This window comes from Myotis brandtii, unplaced genomic scaffold (assembly GCF_000412655.1).
Source record: "Myotis brandtii unplaced genomic scaffold, ASM41265v1 scaffold134, whole genome shotgun sequence".
In the NCBI taxonomy this organism is placed as follows: Eukaryota; Metazoa; Chordata; class Mammalia; order Chiroptera; family Vespertilionidae; genus Myotis; species Myotis brandtii.
This window is the reverse complement of record NW_005354756.1, coordinates 906,923-925,567: the sequence shown is the minus strand read 5'-3', so window position 1 is coordinate 925,567 and position 18,645 is coordinate 906,923. Positions and strand designations below refer to the sequence as shown.

The 18,645-nt window shown below is 52.7% G+C and overlaps 1 protein-coding gene across 6 annotated transcripts in view; it reads left to right on the top strand.

The window, feature by feature from the left end:
- The first annotated feature begins 181 nt into the window (after positions 1–181).
- The window catches only part of TRAK1 (trafficking protein, kinesin binding 1), a 60,016-nt gene continuing 41,552 nt past the window's right edge, over positions 182–18,645 (top strand). For 3 of the 6 annotated variants that reach the window (XM_014534908.1, XM_014534907.1, XM_005860396.2), the window contains exon 1: positions 8,386–8,679. In XM_014534908.1, the coding sequence (XP_014390394.1) occupies positions 8,568–8,679 (112 nt within the window). In that variant the 5' untranslated portion in view covers positions 8,386–8,567. Of the gene's footprint in view, positions 557–756; positions 803–8,385; positions 8,680–18,645 lie in introns of those variants that run through there. The other 3 variants (XM_014534905.1, XM_005860397.2, XM_014534906.1) reach the window with 3 other exon arrangements.

Sequence of the window (18,645 nt, the reverse complement as noted above, 5' to 3'; positions counted from 1 at the left end):
ACCCTCCCTTCTCCCTGAGTGGCACCTCTCAGCATCCTTGGGAGACATTGCCTCCATCTCGACATCATTTTTCAGAGCCGGCCAGTTTCTATGGCAACGGAGAGATGGAAAGATGAGCGGTGAGCGGGCGCGAGGCTGGAGTGAGCGCTCCGGGTGGTGGTGTGTGTCCCTGACGTCACCCTCCATGCGCCTGGATAGGATGACTCGGGCTGCTCCCATTCAGGGCTGCTGGCCGGGCTGCCAGGGTCTCGGCCAGCTCTGCACATCGCCTCCCTGCCTGCTCCTCCGCCCACCCTCCCCCCGGAGTTCCCTTTTCCTCGCCCCTCTTCTGGTGGGGCTGCAGGCCGGCACTGAGCATGCACAGCTTATCCGGGGCGCGTTCCCGGACGCTCCCCCGCCCCGGGCTCTGGGAGGGCAGGGCGGCAGGGCAGCGCTCTCCTTGACGTGGATGGCTCGGTGAAGCCCACCCTGGTCTGGGCAAGAATCCCGACTATGCAGAAATTCATCGAAGCGGATTATTATGAGCTAGACTGGTACTATGAAGAATGCTCGGACGGTAATGAGGGCCCCTGCACAGCACAGCACAGCAGGGATGTGGAGGGCATTGTCTCCCGGGAGGGGGGAGGGAGACGGGCAGAGGGAGGGGGCCCTGGGAGCAGCGCCGCCAGCAGACATGCGTGGCTCTGACCGCTTCCCAGGCGCGGTGGGGGATGGCAGGTGGGCAGGGCTCACGCCCCCGGGAGGCTCCTCTGCGGGTGGGCGGAAGGGGAGATGGTGTTGCGGTGCTGGGCTCTCGAGCATTGTAAGTTGCATTGGATTCTCTCCAGGGTGAGGTGTGAGTGTGGCGTTGGTGCGTGTGTGTGCAAGTGGAGCTGTGTTTGCTGTGCTCGCGCTGTCGGAGGGGCGAGGGGACCGTGTGTTGGAGAGGTGGCTCTCTGGACCGGCAGCAGCAGGCCCGGAGGGACTGCCCTTTCCTGAGCTCAGACCTGCCGCCCAGGGAGACCCGAGAGGATGCGGCAGCAGCTCCCAGGTAGCAGGTGGTTCAGAGGAATTTGCTTATGGGATCCACAGAGATGGGGTATGTGGGGTGGGGGGGTGTTGGGAGGGGCAGGGAGAGACCGCATCCTTCCGCCAGGTCTCAGTTTGTGCCCAGAGGGCGTGGCACATTCCAGAGGACGCTGGGTGTAGCTTGTGTGGCTCCACCGGCCTCTGCAGGGTTCAGGCCACAGGGGAGGGGTCCCCGTGGTGCTGGGGAATGAAATCGTGTCTGTCAAAACTCATCCGTCGTCTTTAAAATGACCCTCAAACCACACGCCTTCACATGCACACGCAGCACACAGAAAGGACACAGTGCATATGTTCACGATGAGGGTCTGTCTCCCAGGGAGGACCTGTTCCCAGCCCCACGTGAGTCCTGCATAGGTAAGGCGACGGCTGTTGAATGGAAGAGGGAGGTGCAGATGGCTCGCACGGTGGTGCCTTCGGTTAACCTGAATGATGTAAGAGGCTGGGAGCTGGCCTCATTAGAAAGCTGAGCAATTGCATAATTATCTCTGATCTGCGGATGTCTGCCCTGACCATGGGCTCAGCAGAGGGGCCCCGAGGCTCCCCTGGGTTGCTGGGGGGGGATTGAAAGGTGCCGAGCAGCCTCCCCAGTTGAGACCCACCGGCCCCCAGCGTTAGACGAAGACAGTGTGGTGTCGAGCCTGTGTCTGTCTTTAAGTATCTTGAGTCATGATGGTGGTGGGCAGCTCTCGAGGTCTCGGGGGACAAGGTGACTGGCTTCTTGTTTTCTTTTGCCTCTATTATTCTGGAAGCCAGTTCCCATCCCGCGACCTATAGTGGTGCTTCTTTCCGGAAAGCATCATTGAGCTCTTTGTTGTTTCCTTGGTGATTTGTGACTCACTGAACCCTCCATAACTTTTAAAAAAATACATTTTTATTCATTTCAGAGAGGAAGAGAGAGGGAAAGGGAGAGAGAGAAGCATCAATGATGAGAGCGAATCATTGATTGGCTGCCTCCTGCACGCCCCCTACTGGGGATCGAGCCCACAACCTGGGCATGTGCCCTGACCGGGAATTGAACCGTGACCTCCTGGTTCACAGGTTGATGCTCAACTGCTGAGCCACACTGGCGGGGCTCCATAACTCTTTGAAGTGTGGGCCATTGGCTACAGCAGAGCACCTGTCCCTGGGCCTGTGGGTGAGTTGGGTGTGGCCACGGCTCATACCGATCCATCCTAGAAGCGGGGGAGGAAGGTTCCTTACAGTCTTGACCCAGTTGCTATGCTGTCCGGCTCTCTTTACACCCTCGTCTGTGGAGATAAAGCCGGTCCCGGTGCCGGTCAATCTGGAGGGCGAGAGGAGGCTGCTTTATCTGTGCGGCCGTCAGAAGGATTTTCTTACCCAGTATTTTCTCCGTTGAGTCTTTTGGCCCCGAGGCAGCCGGGTCTCTCTTCTTGCAACAGGAAAGGAAGATGGAAGAAGAGGTGGCTCATCTGTTGACGGGTAAATACATGTTGCTTGTAGTGACGGTGTGGATGTGTGTTGAACTAAATGCATGGCCTTTACCCACCACCTCCATTTGGATGAAGGGAGAGAGCCATAGGGACGGGATTTCCTGGGACAACTGGCATTTTCACAATCCCGTTGTACAGAGAGTTAGCAAATCACACCACGGTTTATTGAGCACCGAAGGGTTGCTGGGCACCGAAGGGTTGCTGGTTTGATTCTCGGTCAGGACACACGCCAGGGCTGTGGGCTTGATCTCTGGTAGGGGGTTCGCAGGAGGCAGGCGATTGATGTTTTTCTCTCTCCCTCTCCCTTCGTCTCTCTCTAAAAATCAATTTTTAAAAAAGATAGCAAATAGGGATGGAAGGAGAACAAAAGCCCAGAAATACATAGTTCAGGAAACTCACCAAAAAAGGGGTGGCTTTTAAGGACACACTAACGTTGTCATCGTTCCCATGGCTCTAACCCAGCGGTTCTCAACCTGTGGGTCGCGACCCCTTTGGCGGTCGAAAGACCCTTTCACAGGGGTCACCTAAGACCATCCTGCATATCAGATATTTACATTACGATTCATAACAGTAGCAACATTACAGTTATGAAGTAGCAACGAAAATAATTTTATGGTTGGGGGGTCACCACAACATGAGGAATTGTATTTAAAGGGCCAGAAGGTTGAGAACCACTGCTCTAGCCAGTTGGACCCTGTCCCGGCAGGTTAGTCTGGAAATGCCGTTTGCCTCTGTATCTGTCGCTTCTTTGAAATTGCAGACCAGCCCTAACCGGTTTGGCTCAGTGGATAGAGCATCGGCCTGCGGACTCAAGGGTCCCAGGTTCGATTCTGGTCAAGGGCATGTACCTTGGTTGCAGGCACATCCCCAGTGGGGAGTGTGCAGGAGGCAGCTGATCGATGTTTCTCTCTCATCGATGTTTCTAACTCTCTATCCCTCTCCCTTCCTCTCTGTAAAAAATCAATAAAATATATTTAAAAAAAAAAAAAAAGAAATTGCAGACCAGCCTTCACCTCCCAGTCCCGACCTTCCCGGGGAGGAGGCCGGGGGTGGGAGCAGACACACAGCTTGGTGGAGCCTCCTGTGTCCTTTGGCATTGGAGTCCTTAATGAGGAAGACTTCTAGGGAACTTCCCATACGAATACCAAAAGCTGAGTCAGATATTTAGAAAGAGATGCGAAATCATCACCTGTGTCCCAGTTACTGACTGGTACTTACCTCGCAGGGTCAACCCTGAAAAAAGTAGTGGAGGTGGTGGGACAAAGAACCGCAGGACAGTTAGGGCCCCTCCTTGAAAGGTGAAATGAGAAGTGGCTGCCCTGTTTCTTACCGCTGAGCTTTAGGGGAGTTTTGCTCCGTGTGGGATGGCTGCAGGCTCCTCCCTGCCCAGTGTTGGCTGTGGCATCTTACGCCCCATCCCCCACCTGTCAAACACACAGGAAGACCCCAGAGGGACACGAAGGGCCGGGACTCAGGATTTTAAGAAATCGGAGGGGTTGGCTGCCCGGCACCTTAGGCGATTTTTAGAGATTTGAATTAGCCAGCCGTCACAGAATGTCCACCGTGTACAGTTTAAATTCTGGTGCCAAACAGGGTCATGGTTCTGGATACTGCACGTGTCCCATCTCTATTGGCAGAACCTCGAAAGCCTGGCAGATCATGAAAAGCACCCGCGCGTTAATAAAGCAGGAGACCCACGCCCAGAGCAGGAGAGGCTCTGAGAATTCTGAATTTTTAGCACCTGCTTTTGGGGATGCTGACATCAGGCGTGTGGCGGAAACTTGGGGCCGTTGTCAGTGGCGACCAGCCCCAGGCACGGGGGTCCGGAAATAATTTCTCAGGTCTGCTGCAGAATCTTATGTTGTTTCTTGGCTATGCTGGCCACTTTAAAAAAAATGTATTCTTATAAAGAGAAGGAGGGCTTTTTAATTTTCAAAAAGGCTTGGGTTTAAGCATGTGCTCTTAAAGGAACAAGGCGTACTTCTGCTGCTATTTGAGAGAGAGATGGGATAGCAGAGCACTGGCCTGGCGTTTCATTTGAGGTCTGTTTTGTGCTCTCCGTGGCTGCAGGGTGGGGACCTCCCAGGGCCTCAGCGAGCCTCTGTCAACCCGGATTCTCCGTCTGGAAAACGGGGATCAGAATTCTGTAGATGTCGCGAAGAGGGTAAAGCGTGTCCTTGAAGCAAGAGCTCTTTGTAAGCAGTGGCGTGCCAGGCCAGTGCGTCATGGTATTTCCTCAGAAATGTACTCGCTATTAAGTTCCTTTAAAAAATCCCTTTGGAAAGGTAAAGGGTCGATGGAACAAAGTATAGTATTTTTTTAAAAATATATTTTATTGATTTTTAAAATGTCTGGAAAACGGGGATCAGAATTCTGTAGATGTCGCGAAGAGGGTAAAGCGTGTCCTTGAAGCAAGAGCTCTTTGTAAGCAGTGGCGTGCCGGGCCAGTGCGTCATGGTATTTCCTCAGAAATGTGCTCGCTATTAAGTTCCTTTAAAAAATCCCTTTGAAAAGGTAAAGGGTCGATGGAACAAGGTATAGTATTTTGACTACCCGTTCCTTGCTGCAGTTATTTTAACCTTTTAAATGGATTTTTAGAGGAAGAGGAAGGGAGAGAGAGAAAGAAGCATTGATGTGAGAGAGAAAATGTGGTGGGCCGCCTCCTGCATGCCCCCTACCAGGGATCGAGCCTGCAGCCCGGGCACGTGACGTGACCGGGAATCGAACAGCAACCTTTCGGGGCGCAGGACGATGTCCGACCCACTGAGCCACGCGGGCCAGGGGGGCAGTTATGTTTGCCATCATCCAGCCTCCTTTCCTCCTTTGACATGTTATAGCTTTGAAGGTCGGGGCAGGAGATGGTGTAGCTAATAGCGATTTTCTAAATGGGGAGACTCAGATAGGTGGCTGGAGCGGGTCCTGTGACCTCTGGCTTTACGGTGGAACTCCACAGCAGTGCGCCAGGGCAGCCAGGCGTGCCGTTGCTCACCGGATGGCAGCGACCTCTAACACGCCACCCCAAGGTCAGGGTGGCTGGCGTGTGAGGGAAGCTTCGTCAGAGGGATCGTCAGCGTGAATTGAGAAGCTGTTACGGGGTCTTTGAGATGATTTTTCTAATTTCCCTGCACTCTGTGACCAACAGTGTCAGCAGGCCTCACCCCCTTTTTCCATCTCGTGTGCCATGGAGGTAGGGGCTCACGTCTCCCTTCCCAGACAGCTCTCTTCTGATGGCTGTTAAGGTAATTTTTTTTTTTTTTAAAAGGGGATGAAATGTAACTGTAAAATGTAACTGAGTTTTTCATCACTAGCTCTGCTAAAGGGGAAGGGATGTTTTCCCGCAGGTGTAGAAGCGGAGGTCTAGAGTGAAGCCACGGTTTTAGAGCTGTGTTTCTGTAGAGGACAGGGGGGGGGGGGGGGGGGGGGGGGTGTCAGGTGGGAGCAGAGGCCGAGGGGAGACCCAGGCAGGGAGGCCAGGGAGCGTAGAGCTCACCTCTCGAGAGGAAGGGACCTCTTTGGGACGATAGAAGTGTTCTCCCCTGTGCTGTTCAGAGTGGCTATGGAGCGCTTGAAATGTAGCTGGTGTGGCTGCATTCTGGGTTTTGTTGACATTGAAACACGAATGGCCCCAGTGGCTTGTGGCCGCTCTTTGGACAGCGCAGGGTCGAGGGGATCTGGAGAGGGACACGCACGGAGGGACATCCCTTTGCCCTGCAGGAGGCGGGTGGCACCTTCCTCCTGGGCCCTTCCCATGGGAGCCGGTCAGGAACTCACTCCCCGCCTCCCTGCTCTGGGCCCCAGGGCTGGCCCTCGCTCTGGGGCAACAGTCACACCGGCTACTGGACTCTCCCAGGGCTGGGCCGGGCCGGGCCACCCGGAATCTCACGTCCTGTCCTGGCCTCTCCCTGGCACGGAGCCCCAGGCTTTCTCACTGGTCCTCAGGGGTCAGTTTGGCTTTGGCTTTCGGACAAACTGCTCCATCAGAGAGGACGCTCTCTGGCCCCTCCCCGCCTCGAACCGTGGAGTGAATGCAGTTATAGATGAGGTTTGAGAATTCCCTCACACCCCACAGGGAGCGGGAGAGATTTGGGTGGTAGGGGGGGTGGATAGCCTGAAAAATGATGAAACCTAGAGAAATGGGGTGACGTGGAGAGTCTTGTGTTCAAAATGCCACATCCCAAATGTTTTTCTTTAATGTGATATATTTAATATATATTATGTAATAATATATGTAATAATATATGGAGGCTTGGACACCATTTGTTCAGGGGAGCCTGGATTTCAGTTAAAGGGTGAATAGAACCAACTTGGGTATGACTAAAATCAGTTAACACTGATATGAAACCAGCCCTTGTTTTCATTAACCCACACGAGGCCCCGCCCAGTATCCTGTGCGCCTTACCGCCGGCCTGCTCCTCGCTGAATGAGTCATGTGCGCGGCGAAACTCTCCCTCCTCCCCTCCCAGGGCTCCAGCCCCACTGCCGTTGGAATTGAACGAACAAGTCCAATTTGATAGCATTTATTGAGATGAAAGAGAGATCATTTTTCCTGAACGTGTGTCTTTATAAACATTGTGCCTAGAACGTATGCAGGGGTTTCCAAATGTGATGGCTGATTTTCTACTAAAACCTCCTTTTTTCCCCCACAAAGAATGTGTCTTCAATGTGATAAAATGTAGCCGTTGTTTTCAGGTTCTGAAATATTAAGCGGGGTGCCGCCGTCTCTGGGTTTTCATTTTTAAATAAAACCTGAATTACATTCTGGCTCTCCACGTAGAGGCCTCGTCTGTGGTCTCCCGTTCATCCTTATGGAGGTAGCAAGGCGATTTAGCAGGCGTGTTTAGCTGCCTGGGCAGGCTCCTGGGCCGCAAGGACTCGTGGGTGAGAGAGACCTAGTTGCTGAACTTGCGCAGAGAATTCCTCAGGATAAGGGAGGCGAGTGGGCAGAGAGGCCGAATAGGTGTCTCCGTGTGGCTGTCAGGAGCAGGGAGACCTCCCACCGTGCAGCCGGGAGGTGGCAGAAAGCCCCAGAATTGCAGAATGTGCAGTGATGCTCTGAGATGCGAGCGCCCTTGGGCCTAGTTTTAGCGGGTTTGATGGAGGAACCTGCCACCTTCGCTGTCACAGACAAAGCCAAACGGTGCTGAGGAATCGGTAATGAGATCCGCGCTTAAGCTGCGGCTTCCTTTTCCAGGCAATGTGGCAAGCCGATAGGCTATAGATTTTTGTTTTTTTCCTTATCCCAGCAATTAAAGCGCCGTGAATACACCAGTTGAGGGTGAGATTTATAGGAGGCACTTTAAAAAAGAGCACATGCAATGTGTTATTACCAAAGGAAGACTGGGAGGAATTACGCTTAGCACGGGCAGTGGTTAAGTGCAGTTTCTTTTTCCTTCTGCCGGAATTCAGAATGATCGCTTCCTTCTCTGTTCAGCACGGAGCCAGGCTGCTGTCAGAGTCAGGTTTATATCTGCTTCTGAAGCAGCCCACGGGGAAGCCGTCATCTGAGGGCGTGGGGCAGTCCCCCACGGGCACCTCTTCGCCAGAGCCCCACTTGGTACGGGTGTACCTGCCTGCGGCCGGGTTGGTGTTGGCCTGCGCAGTTGCTATGAGACTTCCTGGAGGCGACTGTTCGTCCCCCGTGTCTGGCTGGGGAGGAGGGGGTGAGGATAAGCCTCAAGGCAGAGAGCTTGCTCTGAGATCCTCACCTGCCTGCCTGCCTCCCCTCTGAACACACAGCACCTGGCAGGGTCGCCCCAGGGCAGGGCAGGGCATTTCCATTCCAGGCAGGTGCTCTGCCCCACCCTGCCTCGCCCCTCCTCCCAGCGCAGGGGAGCCACCCCCTTCCGGGTCTGTCTTGGGCGATGCTGGGCCAAGGGCCCTGTGCACACCCTCCCCTCCAGCCCAGCCGGGGCACATCCCAGGCCCCGGCCAGGGCCCAGCGAGAGCCCCGGGGACCTGCGCCCCGATGGCCCAGCTGGGCGGGCAGCCAGGAGCTCCCTCAACGACAGCCCCTTAGGGCCATGTGTTGGCTTTGGGGCGACTTTGGCAATGTCCCTGAGAGACGAGGGAGGGGAAGAAGAATGTTTTGAGTACGACGGCCAAGATGAAGAGAGGGAGCTGGCCCCGGAGCAGCAGGACACCCTGGATCTGGCGGAAGAGGGTAAATTCTTGCTTTGCACCGATTGGGTGCTTTTGCTGTCAGTGTCTAGGTGGGCTGGCTGCTTCGCTGAGCTCACAGCGCTCTTTCCTTTTCTTATTGAGCTCTCACGTCAAGCACAGGGAGGTCCCGTGGAAAGGGGCTCAGTGACGCTCATGTGAAGCCACCGTGGGAGACGCACATGCCTGGCCCCCGGGGAAGTCCCCTGGCTCACACCTGCCTCCTGGGAGACCATGTCGCACTTGGGTCACCTGAGGTTTGTTCTGCCTGTTTTGGGGATCCCTGTAAATGGAATCAGACCGTGTGTGTTATTTTGTCAGGCTGCTGTGGCTTAACCAAGGTCTTTGAAATTCATACGTGTTGTTGCAAATCTCAGTGGTTGCCTCCCCCTCCCCCCGCCCTTTGTGGCATTCCAATACTCCATTTAAAGAGTTTTAATTGTTTTCTTGGGACTGAACGAGTTTTTGTAAGTTAATGGGCAAGAGACTGAGTCATTATAAATAAAGCATGTTTTTGTGCTGGCGTTATTTTAAAAAATTATTTATGACTGATTTGAAATAGGGATTAAAAATAATTTAGAAATATTTCAGATAGAAAAGTCCAAGGGCTGACACTGATGTCACCTGGGAGCCCACCACCAGGCTGTATTGGGGTGCTGTTCTGTATTAGGGTGCTGTGCTATATTGGGGTGCTGTGCTGTGCTATATTGGGGTGCTGCTTTTGGCGAAGAGGGAGGGTGTTAGTTAAATAAAGGTGTGTCCACGTGCTGGGTGTCAGTTTCCTAATTGGGTTTGTGGGGCTTTAACCCACAGCCCGGAGAAAGGGATTTGGGGGTAAAACAGGACATTTTAACAGTGACTGCATAGATGTTAAGTCTTGAGTAGAAACAGTTGGAATACCCTTTCAGAATTCTGCACTGTGGTGGCCTATTTTCATGTCTCAGCACAACTTTTACTTTTGCGATTATTTATTTGTAACTGGCCACATACAAAAAGTATATATTTTGAAAATATTACTAATGCTTCAGGACCGTTAAACGGATTAAATTGGAAAAAGGGGGGAAGTGGGGACAACAGCCAGAGGCGAGCCAGGGGGCTCCGTGCTGAGGGCTGGCACCCCGCCTGGCCTCTTCATGAAAGAGATGGAGACGGGGAAGAAGGGAGGAGTGACAGACTGAGGGGGACTGTGCATTTGCCGGGTTCCTGGAAGCGCTCAAGGGAAAGGCACCCATCTGCTCCTGCGGAACCGGGGCCAGCCGTGGCACGGATCAGCTTCTGCCCCTCAAAGCCAGGCTGCCTCGCATGCTGCCCGTGTACCCGCATCACCCGAGAGCTCGCTAGAAATGCAGACTCCTGGGCCCCACCCGGCCCCCTGCATGTTAACAGGACCTTGAGCGGGTCCTTGTGTACGTGAAAGCGTGAGATGACGCGCAGTTGCCTTAAAAGATAACTGAGATGATTTGTAAAACACCCATCATTGGACCTGACAGTCCTACACTGAAGGCTGCGGTTCTGAAGTGTTAATGATATTTTCAGTACGGTCACCTTAAAAAAAAAAAGACACTTCGGTGCCAACCTGCTTGGCTTTCTTTGTAAAGTGAAATTCGCCAGGCTTGCTCCTGGCCAGAGGGAAGTCTGTGGCGTGGACCGGGAAGGTGGAGGTTTGGTGTGGAAGGATCGGTTTCTGTGGCCAGTGTTCCTGGGAACCTGAGCAACCCGTTTTTCTCTGACACCGTCACACCCCCCTTTGTTGAGTTCGTGGGAAGCAAGTCCCATGTGTGGGAGAGAAGTGAAAACGTGTGTGGGGTGTGGACATGCCGTGTTCTCAGATGGTTTTCTACACTAACTGGTTGAAAAGAGGTGCTTTAGGTTGAACACCAAAGGGCAAAATGAGTGTTTGGGTTGCTCTGATCGCTACGGATTCCGTTCGTGGGAAGCAAGTCCCATGTGTGGGAGAGAAGTGCTCTGTGAACAGTGAAAACGTGTGTGGGGTGTGGACATGCCGTGTTTTCTACCCTAACTGGTTGAAAAGAGGTGCTTTTGGTTGAACACCAAAGAGCAAAATGAGTGTTTGGGTTGCTCTGATAGCTACGGGTTCAATCAGCTGCCTCCTATACACCTCCTACTGGGGATGTGCCCGCAACCAAGGTACATGCCCTTGACCGGAATCGAACCTGGGACCCTTCAGTCTGCAGGCCGACGCTCTACCCTCTGAGCCAAACCGGTCAGGGCGATAGGCACTTTTTAATATCGAAGCAACTGAGGTTTGGTAGGTCGTCCCCGTCCAGAGTCCCAGAGCTGCAGGCACAGAGCAGGCCCTCACCCGGCCTCCTGCCACCCCCAGGCCCTACTCGAATGGAGTCCCTTTCCTCCCCACATCTCAGTCTTCGGGGAGAGGGAACATCCCGCTCGTGTCTTCTCCGGAGACTAGCAGGTGCAGAACCGGAATTGACCTCAGGCGGGTTCCTGCGGAGTGGCGCCCAGGAGGGCGGCCTTTGCTCCGCTTCCCCAGGCCCCGTGCTCAGGGGAGCTCCAGCCGGGCCGCTGGGAGTGAAACTGCAGGTCACACCCCTGGGTCCCAGCCCCACCCTGGTGCCAGCAAAACACTGGCGGAGAGCGAATGCTGCCCTCAGTGCCTGTGGTTTGCGCGGCAGATTCCCACGGCTTCCTTAAGGAAGTGCTTAAAGAAGCAGCTTGGTGATCTTTCCTCACCTGGACGCGTCTGAGGCTGCTACCCAGTGGCAAGAGCAGTCACTCCGTCCCAGGCAGGACTGGGGCAGAGCCCGCGGATGGTCTGCGTTTCCCAAGTGCCCCGATCGCAGGTTTAGGTTTTCTGAGCCGCTGGCTGCAGGAGAGAGTGGGCCTGGCCCTTAGAGGTGACGGAGAACAGGGCGGGCGGCATCAGCCCTTTGCACAAAGGGTAGCTCTCAGGTGTTGAGTACTAGCCAGACATTGTCAAGAGAAGCAGAGATGAAAAAATGCCAGTTGGCACCCAGAGCCCGAGGGCGTGCCTCGGTCCAGGCCCACACGTCTCTGTCCGCAGCTGCACCTGCTGGGCCATCCACGTTCTCCAGTGGGTTCCAAGGCCAAGCCTGAGAAACAGCACAAATGCAGCCCACCCTCCTGTTTGGAGGGCAGCCCTGGCCTCACTGATGGGGCTGCATGCGGGTGTGCTGAGTCCCAGAGGTGACGCCTCCGGCCCTGTGGAGTGGGAATCTACCCCAGAGAAAGAGCCATCGGCCGCCTTGGTGGCTGTGTGGACAGTGTGGCCAGCAGCACATGCGGGTGCCCTGCAGGACTCTCTCCCCTGGGGTCACAGATGAGGAGAGAGCTGACCCCGCTTATCAGTTCTGCCCTCAGCACTGTTCCAAAGGTCTCTCTGCTGATGGTGTTTATCACCTGGGTCCAGCCTGGGGTTTTGTTGTTAGTATCCATGGCAACTCCGCAGGGCGTGGAAAATTGGAAAATGATGTCAGTTGCTCAGGGCAGTCCTCTTCCTGGGGTGCGGGTACCAGCATTACCCCAGGGCTGGCCATGAGCAAAGCTCACCAGTGGTCTGTGTATGTTGGGTCCTCTTGCTGCTCTGCCCAGGTCTGGCACCTGCCCCCTGCCCCCCTGCCATTCCCAGCCTTTTCTGAAACTGCCCTCACCATGCACTTCCTGCTAGTGCCTCTGAATTATGCTAATTTATGCATGTTTACCTTCTCAAGGAGGCCAAGAACTCCTTGAGGGTAGGATTCATTTATTTACTCAACAGTTTAGAGCCGTCAGCTTGGGGGTCAAACAGATCAGGGCCCTTCCCTAACGGCTCTGTGACCTTGGGCACTTTCCTCAAGTCTCAAATGTGGACAATAGTAACACTTTCCTCCCAGGATGAATGTAAACAAGAGCCCTTTGTGACACAGGCAGGCCCTGGTTAACCACCCTGGTGGTGCATGGCCACCTTAGGTCAACACTGAGTGTTCCAGCCTGGGCGGGGAGGAAAGGATTGGGGCATCTAATAGGCCAGGTTCAAGTCCATGGCTATATCCTGCCTGACCTTGGACAAGCCATTTGGCCTCTCTCTTTGTCTGGTGTGTTCAGTGGGGATCATATTTGTATAATGGGGTTGTTCTGGGTTTTAAGTGAAATAATATTTGGAAAATGCCCAGGGTGGCAGTTGGCACGTTGTAGATACGCAATAGTCATTTCGTTTCTTCTCCCTGCTTCTTCAATGACTTGCTTTGGGCCCTGGCACGCAGGCTGCCGTGGCCTCTGCTAGTGCCTGTGAATTATGCTAATTCTTGCATGTGTGTTACCTTCTCAATGAAATCCTCACACTGAGATTTCAGCCAATGATGCTCATGAGCAGGAAAATGTAGCCAGAGCTGTATTGTCAGGTCACTTCCTTTGGCACATGAGGCCTCTCTCCTGCCTCCCAGGGCACAGACTAGGCACCGTGAGGGCCCAGCAGACTGCTGTTGGTAGTGGGCCGGCCTCCGGGTTGGCTCTGCCACCTGGGCATCCCAGAGGCTGCCGTGATAAACCAGCACCTTCCCTCGGCCTGTTGGCTTCTGGCTTCAGACCACAGGTGCTCATTCGCTGATGCCTTTCTCGTTGATGCAGCTTCTTTCTTAGCAACTGTCTGCCTCCCCGTCTATCCGTGTCACCTTGGACCTGAGGTTGCCCCTTTGTTTTTCTCTCAAGACTCTCCCGGACACGTGCTTATCTCGGGGTGATAAGAAACATACCCCTCTCTGGGGTGTTGGTTGGAAGTGAGCCTTTCCTTGCAAAAACTGGTCTGGGAGCAAAACAAAATCTTCCCCCCTTTTTTAAAGTGTCTGGTGGGAAGGGACACGGGACACTAGTTATATTTTGTTTGTTTTCTAAACCAAATAACGTAGTTTTTATGGGTGTTAGTAGGTTGCTTGGGCTATTGGGTCACGTCTACATTATTTTGTAGATATGGGAGGACAACAGCTAAGCGAGGGATCGGCTGAACCTCCCAGAGGTGGCCCTGACTTGGGAGAAGGCAGGAGAGTGTTGTGCCTGAGAAGAGAGTCCGAAGTCAGACTCTCCTCAAAAACCCGAGAGAGTCGGCCCTTGGTTTTCTTCTGGATCATGAAATTGTTCTGCCATCTGAGCACATTTTGATGACAGTTATCTAATTAACAATAGCCTGGTGTCTGTGGGGCAGGCTAGTAACTTATGTGTGTTTCATTGGGTGATTGGCTGTTCCTAACAGTTACCTGCGAACACCGCTGAGGAGGGCTCCGTCGGGCTTGAGGTAATAAAGAACGCTTTCACACTGTTGTGTAACAGGGAAGTGGTTGGGATATGGCATATGCAGCTCAGGGTGGCTTGTTTGCGTATTATTTGATAACTTAAAATATCAAGGCACATGCCCTAACTGGTTTGGCTCAGTGGATAGAGCATCAGCCTGCGGACTCAAGGGTCCCAGGTTTGATTCCGGTCAAGGGCATGTACCTTGGTTGCAGGCACGTCCCCAGAAGGGAGTGTGCAGGAGGCAGCTGATCGATGTTTCTCTCTCATCGATGTTTCTAACTCTATCCCTCTCCCTTCCTCCCTGTAAAAAAAGTCAATAAAATATATTTTTTAAAAAATCGAGGCACAATGTACATACCATAATAGTCACCCATTTTAAAGTGGATAGGTTGATGATTTTTAATAAATTCACTGAGTTGTGCCACCATCACCACTTTAATTCCATTTTAGGGCATTTGTATCCCCCTCCTCCTAGGACAGTGATGGCGAACCCTCTCGGCGTGTCAGCATTTTGAAAAACCCTAACTTAACTCTGGTGCTGTGTCACATATAGAAATTTTTTGATATTTGCAACCATAGTAAAACAAAGATTTATATTTTTGATATTTATTTTATATATTTAAATGCCATTTAACAAAGAAAAATCAACCAAAAAAATGAGTTCGCGTGTCACCTCTGACACGCGTGTCATAGGTTCGCCATCACTGTCCTATGAGATCCCTCATGCCTGTTTATAGTCCATCCCGTTCCCACCCCCAACCTAGGCAACCATGGATCCTCCTTCTGTCCCTCTAATTTGCCTGGACTGGCTACCTTATACCATGTACAGTCTTTTGTGTCTGGCTTATGAGCAGGAGGTGTTTGAGGTTCCCCCATACTGTCGCCTGTATGGGTACCTCATCCTTTTTGTGGCCGAGTACTATTCCACTGTGTGGATATACCCGGTTTGTTTATTCACTCAGCGCTTGGGGTCATGTGGGTGTGTTCCACTTTCTGGCTATAATGAGTCATGCTGCTGTGACATTCGTGTGCGGGTTTTTGTGTGGACACGTTTTTGTTTCTCTAGGGTAGGCACCCAGGAGACTTCTAAAATTTTTGGAACCTTAGGCGAGTCATCTGACCTCTCTGAGCCCAAGTTTCCCTGCCATCAAGTGGGGGAGACACGTGTCCCGCCCACCAGCACGGGTCTGGCGGGATAAGCAGGGCCTGGCCGCTGTGCAGTTGGGTGATGGCCCCTCCAAAGCACTTTGCCAGTTTGGCCCCATCCAGATGTCTGCAGGTGGCTTCCACTTTGCCAGTTTGGCCCCGTCCAGATGTCTGCAGGTGGCTTCCAAGGGCCCAAGGGGCCTGTAAACGGCACGGGTTTTACAATAGTGGACCCCAGAGGTGAGACTAGGATAGGGGGCGGCTACCCTCTTCCTGCTGGGCCGTGGGGAGGGGCAGGAAGTCCCCGGATGGAGATGTGGGAGAAAGTCCCCACAGAAGGAAATAACAGTGCCAGGCCAGACACCTGAGTGGCATCATGGGGGGTAGATGAGCTGGGGTGGAAAATGGGCACAGGTGGCCAGTGAGGAGGCGAAAAGGCTAGACCGGGGCCAGGGAAGGGTGGTCCCCGTGTCTTAGGTGTTGAGGCTGCCGCTTGTAGGTGGAGAAGGTCGGTAAGCAGAGCATTGACACATTCGGTTCAAGAGCGTGGAGGCAGCTTTGAAGGACAGCTCGTAACGCCTGGAAACTTGGCATCGGGGCGGCTCATTGAGAATTTATGGGAAGCTCTCTAGCTGTGGCTCTCGGGTTGGGAGCCTTCCACCCCTTGTTCCTTTGAACAGGGTAGACGGGTTTTACGAGGTGCATTTCCTGCGGGATCAGGGGCCAGATTTAGGGGAGCTTTTTCTCCAGACACCTGCTGCTGCTGGTCAGAGTGAGAAGGGATAGGTCACTGATCTGTGGACCCTGCTTTGCTCTGACACCCAGGTCCCAGCTCCTGTCTCGAGCAGACTCGTCAGAATTTCTAGGGGGTACACGACTATTTTGAAAGTTATTCAACATGCCTATACTTTTTTTACAACAAAGAGTGTAGAAAATGAAATGTACTTTAAAAACAAAACAAAACACGGATGCTGAGGCACAGAAGATAGGCCGAGAAATAACTGGGGAGGGGAAACTGGAGGTCGGGTTCTAAAAAGTGGAAAAACAATGTTCTAATCAAGATAAAATGACCTGTCAGTAAAGTAGGTGCTGCTGAGTTGTGGGGATCAGTCGAGAAAGCACATTAAATTCCAGGGCCGTCAGGGACTTCATAAATGATGTCTGCTGCCCCTGCTAGGAGGCCCTTCTTATGTTGAAATTCACCATTTGCTAGCTGTGTGGCATTGGATGCGCTGTTTAACCTCTCTGGGCCTTTGGTGACTGCTGTGGTCCCACCGCCAGCTGGCTGGAGGGCTCCGTGTACCTTATCTGCTCCGGGCAGAGCATGGCAGCCCTACATCTTGAAAATTAACCATTGTCGGCGGCCTAGGAGTCTGCCCTTAAAGATTTCTCAGGACCTCAAACTGATGAACTTTTTACAGCAGTTTGAGCTGGACTCCACCTCCATCAAGTTCAGTTCTGGTTTAAACCAACCCTTACGCATTCTCCTTGCCTTTTCCACCCTGGCAGCTCCAAGGGAGGTGAGGGGAAGGAAAGGGCCTGAGGCTGGTGGGGTGGGGAGAGGCTGCGTGGGGGACAGGCGGGGAAGGGGAGCCCCCGCCCCTGGCTGCCAGGGCTCTGTGTTGCTTGGGTTTCAGATTTGGAACCAGATTTTAGGTCACCTTCTGAAAGCTGGAAAATCATGCCAGCGGGTCAGATTTCTCTGAGCGCCTTCCCTGAGATGATCTCTACTTGGGTTTAATAAAATATTTAGAGGCCGATTGCATTTCACTTGCAGCTGCTCCTGAGGTTGGCAGGTAATACAGTCCCCAGATGCCTCGCGTGGGCTGTCACAAAGCCGAACTCTCTAGCATCTTAGTTGAGAAGAGTTAACGAAGAAGTTATTATTTAGCCCGAAAGTGGCAGGTTTCAAAAGAGTTCATACTTTGGCCCTAAATCCGTTTGCATTCACTCCTTCCTCCACCGAATAAAACCCATGCTACCTTCTTGGTGTTTGTCGAACCGCAAATCAGTTCCTTGCCGTGGACTTAAAATAGAACAACCCTGAGATTTTTCATCAGAATAAAGTCCTCTTTCATTGCATGAGCCTTTTTCTCCAGTGGAAGGGAGAACAAAGCCACACCGTCCCAAAGTGGCCTGCACGCAGCCTCCTATGAGCCCAGTAAATTATACATGTTATGAAACATTGCTGTGTGTGTGTGTGTGTGTGTGTGTGTGTGTGTGTGTGTGTGTGTGTGTTTCCGATTCAAGGATCATGTGCCTGGTCTTTCATAAAGGCCAGGTGTGTGTGTGTGTGTGTATGTGTGTGTGTGTGTGAGATTCCGATTCAAGGATCATGTGCCTGGCCTTTCATAAAGGCCAATATTCACAACATCAGAGTTTGGAGTTAGGAAACGTTTGTTGATCAAGAAGTCTCCAGCTTGAGAAGATGGGAGGCAGTTGCCTTAAAGCGTCTGCAAATCCATCTTAAGAGAGCCCAGAATTCAGGCTTCTTTTATGTCAAGGGAAGGGAGCATGGGCAGGGCAAGAGTGTGTGACACCTCGGCACCAACAGGGATCCGAGGAAGAGTGTGAAATTTGTAAATCTCCTAGTTCCCTGGTCCCTTGACCCCTGCTGATCTGTGTCTGGTCTTGAGGCTCCTGCAAATCTTTGCAGAAAGCTCAGCCTCAAGCAGAATACCTCTGTAATTAGCACATCGATAGCAGGAGCTTCTTCCCTGAAGGCCCTGGGAGAAATGCAGGCTGGAATTAAGATGGAGTCAGCGAGAGGGAGCGTTTCACTCGGTTGCATGTGCCTCAGTGATAGTAGAGGTCTTTGGGGCGTGGATTAAAAACCTCTGTCACCCTAGTTTTCATGGTATGGAAACTGGTTGCAAAGCCTTAGAATTTAGGCCATTTGGGGAGGGGGCGGGCTGTGCCATCATGACATGACCAGCTGAGACTGTTGTTTAATGATTGTACCAATAGCTGCTTTCTGAAGGGTCCCTCTCTGTCCCTGGGGTTGGGTCTCTGTGGTTTGTGAGGTCTAGATTCCTGTTGGTCTTGGTGATAATTTTGGTGGCTGTGTTGCTGACCCATTTTAGTTTGCTCAGTTTGTAGGAGGCCAGATCCCTGTCCACCTAGTGCCTTAACCCCAGTACCACCTCTAAGTATGTCACACACCATGTCAAGGCCTTGCAGAAATTTGAGGTCACCCCCACTCCCTCACCCCCTTAGAGCTTCGGGCTCTTCCCTGGAACTGGGAAATGAAACCGGGTGGTACTGAGTGCTGTGTGGGTTGAACTTGGCAAAACCAACATCCCTTTGTGTCTGATAGACAGGCACAGTTTTGAAACTGCTTTTTTAGATGGGTCATTGGTAGTTTCATGGTTGTTCGTTTTCTTTTTTTTTAAATATATTTTATTGATTTTTTACAGAGAGGAAGGGAGAGGGATAGAGAGTCAGAAACATCGATCAGCTGCCTCCTGCACACCCCCCACTGGGGATATGCCCGAAACCAAGGTACATGCCCTTGACTGGAATCGAACCTGGGACCCTTTGGTCCGCCGGACGACGCTCT